General features: G+C 45.0%; 1 protein-coding gene across 8 annotated transcripts in view; it reads left to right on the plus strand.

Moving 5' to 3' along the window:
• The window catches only part of LOC123516001, a 50,786-nt gene that overhangs the window by 44,190 nt on the left and 1,596 nt on the right, over window positions 1–5,000 (plus strand). For all 8 annotated transcript variants that reach the window (XM_045274983.1, XM_045274986.1, XM_045274981.1 and 5 more), the window contains exon 4: window positions 3,634–3,752. In XM_045274983.1, the coding sequence (XP_045130918.1) occupies window positions 3,634–3,752 (119 nt within the window). The remainder of the gene's footprint in view (window positions 1–3,633; window positions 3,753–5,000) is intronic.

Here is a 5,000-nt window from a genome sequence, read left to right on the forward strand (position 1 = left end):
GTTTAGTATTGCTAAGATGACACCACCACCACCACCACCAGAATAATAACACATCAATGTCAAAGCCGTTGGGACTTCAGCAGCAGTAGGAAAGTGTGCGCATGTAAACACAAAGGCTTACTGTATACACTGAATTATGAAAGAACAAGGAACATTCAAGTCCTTTTTAGTCTTATTTTTTTTAATGCTGTATGAAGAGTAGGAAGAAGAGTTAAAAACCTCTACACTAACTATACTTGCATTGGGAAAAGTACAAAAATTAGTTAGGGGAGATGAGACGGAGGAGAACTAATCCAGGCTTCCACATGTCAATTATTGTTCTGGCTCTTACTTAAAAAAAAAAAGCGTCTATTTATAGGCAGCAGTCATAACAGAAGGATGTGGGGAAGGCTAATAATATGACGCAGGTAGGGACGAGACTGTGTTGTGTATACGGTAAGGGACATGTATGGGTGTAGCAGAGGGGTGTGTTTATGCGTGTAAAGGAGGAGGTGAATGGGTGGTGGCGTGTCAGTTTCGTGAAGGCTACGAAAGGAAAGACAATGAAAGGTAGGCATTAGCAGGACAATGAGTCAGGGAGTGAAGGAGGAATGAATGGTGTAGGTGTGGAAGAGTTTAATGGAGAGAGGTGTGTTTGGGAGGATCAACAGTGTGTGTGTGTGTGTGTGTGTGTGTGCGTGGGAGAAGGGTTGGAGGAGGCATGCGTGGCGGGTCCTACCAAGGTTAGCTGGAACGGGTGTTAGCGGGGCGCGGCGTGGAGGGGCGGGGCGAGGCAGGGTCGGCCTTGGCTGGGAATGGTAAAGACGGTGCATCTACCTGTGTGGTGGTTATGACGTGCCTGCCTCGCCCTACCTGCTGTCCTCACTCACACACACACACACACACACACACACACACACACACACACACACACACACACACACGGCCTCAGTCAGCTGATTAGTCATTCAGGCGCTTATTTAGCTAGTTAAGTAGTTATTCAATCAGAGTATTGACAAAATTATATAAATTCAAAATGCCACATATGTTAGATAATTCTCTGTTTTAACCTACTATCTCAGAATTTCGTCACAAACACTCATTCTCTCCACCTGCTCACAGCCCTCTCTTACACACACACACACACACACACACACACACACACACACACACACACACACACACACACACACACACACACACACACACACACACCTCCCCATCTCTCTCTCTTGTCACATTCTCCCTCATCCTGTGCTCTCACACTTTTTTGTCACAATCTTTCGTCTTTTTTCTCTCCCTCACCGCCTCATCACACTCACACACCTCACAGTTCCACAGTTCCCCACACTTAATCTATAGTCACTACCTCACTGCTGCCTCCCAACCCTCTCCGTCCACTTCAGGCCAACAGGTACTCAGTCTTTTCAGCCTCTGCAACAAGACTAATTTTTTATTGTCTTTTTTTCTATTTGATTTTATTAGATTGTACAGGGATGTTTTTTTCTTTTTTTTTTTTGTGTGTGATGTTAGATTGGTTTCTTTATTCTCTCTCTCTCTCTCTCTCTCTCTCTCTCTCTCTCTCTCTCTCTCTCTCTCTCTCTCTCTCTCTCTCTCTCACATTGGTTCACTACTTCTCTGTCTATCCTTTCACACTTATTCTTGACGTCTGCATTTGCTAAACATTCATCATTTCTCATCCTTTTATCTCTCTCTCTCTCTCTCTCTCTCTCTCTCTCTCTCTCTCTCTCTCTCTCTCTCGTACTCCGTCACCTACGTTTCTATTTCCTCCGGTTCCCACTCCCTTTCTACCTCCTTCTCCCAGTCCCACTACTTAATCTCCCTGCTCGCCCTCCCTTACCTCTGCTTCTCCCTTCATCCGTCTTTGTTATGCCTCGGGGATCAAAGGTTTTAATCCGAAGGTATTACTCTATATTCTCTCTATCTCTTCCTCCTTTTCCGTCCCGCACCTGTGTTTCTCTCCTTCTCTTCTGCGTCATCCTCATTCCTCTCTCTCTCCCTCATTATTCTTCACGCGTAGCTCTCTCTCGCAAAGATACCGCCTCCTCCTCCTCCTCCTCCTCCTCCTATTACTCCTCCTCCTCCTACACTCTCAAATTGGCCTTGCTCTCTCCCGTCTCCTTCTACCCTCGTTTGCCTCTGACCATTAACAGTATCAGAAAAAATGTAGTCACGAAAATACGCTCTCGGTAAAAAATGGGAAGGAAAAAAAGACCAAAAATAATAGCAATACATTGAAAAAGCTCTTCCGTGTGTTTAACCAGCGCTGCATGGAAAATCTGTCATGTGTGTGTGTGTGTGTGTGTGTGTGTGTGTGTGTGTGTGTCCGTCCGTCCGTCCGTCCTTGCGGGTGCTTAGGTACCACCACATTTTCTCCTGCGTAGTACAGAGGCGAACCTTCTCCTAACAAGGCGTCCTTTCCACCACCTTATCGTCCTTTCCTGCGCCACAGCCTTTCCTCTTTATCCTCCTCCCGCTCCTTCTGAGCTAAGCCAAGGTATTAGGCGCGCGTTACGTCATTCCCTGTGGTGTTGCGGTGTTGCAGTCTCGCCTCACTGCGTTCACCGACTCCTAAGAAACAAACAGAGGAAGGCTTTGTCCCTCACACACACACACACACACACACACACACACACACACACACACACACACACACACACACACATGTCCACGCGTGCACACGAGATGACACTTAAGACGCAGCTGTGTGATATCAAGCAGCACACTGTCGCTCATTCACCTTTTTTTCCTTCTTTTTCTCGTGTATGATTGATTTGTTTGTATTGTTGAGGAGATAAGCCGAGTGTATGAGCCTTGAGCGCTTTAAGTGCATGGTATCGTTTAAGCTTCATAAATGATCGTTGAGGCTTTAGAGAATTATTTATCCTCGTCTCTTTTTCATTTCCTGGTATGGTGATGGTAGTGATATTCGTTATTGTCATGCTCTCTTGTGTGCATGGTAAACGATACTATGCCTTTGTTGTCTTCCACCCTACTCTTGCTTTATGACTGTAGCCAAGATCACTGTTATGTTATACCTCTGCTTTACCATTATCCGCTATACCCTTGTGTATATCTAGTGGCCAGTAAGTAATAGTGTTTGTTTATCATGGCCGGCGGCCCTTCCCTTCCGTGTGCTGTTGTTATCGAGTAGAATTCTCTACCTTTGTCTTGGTTTCCGCCTCCGCCTTCGTTATTTACTTGTTAACTCATTGTTCTGCCTTCTTCCTTTACGCTCATGTAATGTTGCTATCCTTACATGCACATGCACATAGTCTCACTCTAGCATCGTTGTAACAGTCTGTGCGGGGGTGGGGTTATTTATTCTTTCCAGTGTATAGTTTTTATGAATATTTCCAAGGTTTCTCCGTGGCTACCTCCCGTTATGTTCAAGGCACTGTGTTCTCGCGCCGCCGCTACCACCAGCTGTGTGCAGCGGTGCGCGTGTCTCGTGGCCAGGGTGTGGTAACAGGCACTATGGCTTCATCTTGCTGTCTCTGTCCCTCTGTTGCTATTCGCGCGTTCTACTTTCATGAGCTTGTCACATGAGCAGTAACCCCTTTTGTGAGCATGTAGGTAAGCGTGTGCCGGTCAGCGCGTGTCAGCTAATGTGTTTTGCTTCTTCCTTTCCAGTCAGCCCGAAGCCCCACGCTGCCAGATCCCGAGGACAAACCACCCACCTATGACCAAATCCTCAAGCTGGACGGCGCCCCTCCTGATTACTTCTCGATCCTCACCGAGAAACCGCCCAGGTAGGTTATCCAGAGTTGGGCGAGGCAGTGTGTGTGAATGATGAGGAGAACGATAGACTAGTAAACTATAGTAATTATTAATCCTCTGGATTTTTATGACCGCATGTTGTTTTTTTCCGAATTACACTATACCAAAAGTACTGAGCTGATACAAAACAACAGTTACTAATAATACTCGAACCTCTCCGTCATTCCTTTTTTTCTTCCTTTTCTCTTACTACTACTAATACTATTACTACTACTACTACTACTACTACTACTACTACTACTACTACTACTACTACTGAGCTAACAAACAATAAAAAGATTTGAAGTACTGCGTAACTTTTTAGTGACATTGCACTTTTTTCTTAAAAGTAACACTACATGACTTTAATTATGAAATATCAAACAACAGGCACGGTAATATTCCAACTACTCCATCTCTGTCAGTTCCGTCTGTCAAAATTACACTCTAAACTTTTATCAAGCCATTATGTTAAACTTAAGTAGAAGCCACAGAGTTAAAAAGTTTACGGGGATGTCAAGGATAGGCGTGTTTGAAGTTTAGGCGTCCAAGTTCAAGGTTTGCTGTATAGCCACAGATACTTTAATAAGTTGAGGAGAAGCCACAACAGCCAAAGCGTTAATGTAGGTAGAATGTGAAGGACAGGCGTATTTGGAGTTTTGGTGTTCGTGTTCGAGGCTTGTTGTTCAATAGCGAGACGTGTTGAGTTGACGTCACTTGCTTCGATTAGTTACGGGGCGACGCTGGCTCGGTGTTGCGTCCGTGGCAGAGTGGCAGTGCTGTTCGAGCCTTCACTTTAACTCCATTCAGCCTCGACCGCCACACTTGAGATTCTTCCATGTCTACACGCATCCTGCCTTGCGTTATTTACTAATCATGTATTAAAAGATTTATGTGTCTAGTTTTTGATAGCATCCACAGTGAAAGCACAATAAATATAACTGCGTTGCGTGGAATAAGAAGATTGCGGGTACAGGTGTCAGTCATTGCAACATTTGCCTTAGTTACAGACAAATAGTGACGTTCTTTATACAACTGCTTGACTTACTAAACTGCGCAAGTATACGCGCTGAAGGAGAGTAAGTGCTCCTCTACAGCATGTTGCCACACAGACATTGTTCGAACACGTGTCTCACAAATCCTCGAGTAAGCTTTTGTCAGTAGTTTTATGATCAGTGCAATTGGTTCTCTGAATGCAGCATTTCCTGACTAGGTTGTAGGCATCGTCCTGTGGTGTACCT

Source organism: Portunus trituberculatus, chromosome 40, assembly GCF_017591435.1.
Source record: "Portunus trituberculatus isolate SZX2019 chromosome 40, ASM1759143v1, whole genome shotgun sequence".
NCBI classification, from domain to species: Eukaryota; Metazoa; Arthropoda; class Malacostraca; order Decapoda; family Portunidae; genus Portunus; species Portunus trituberculatus.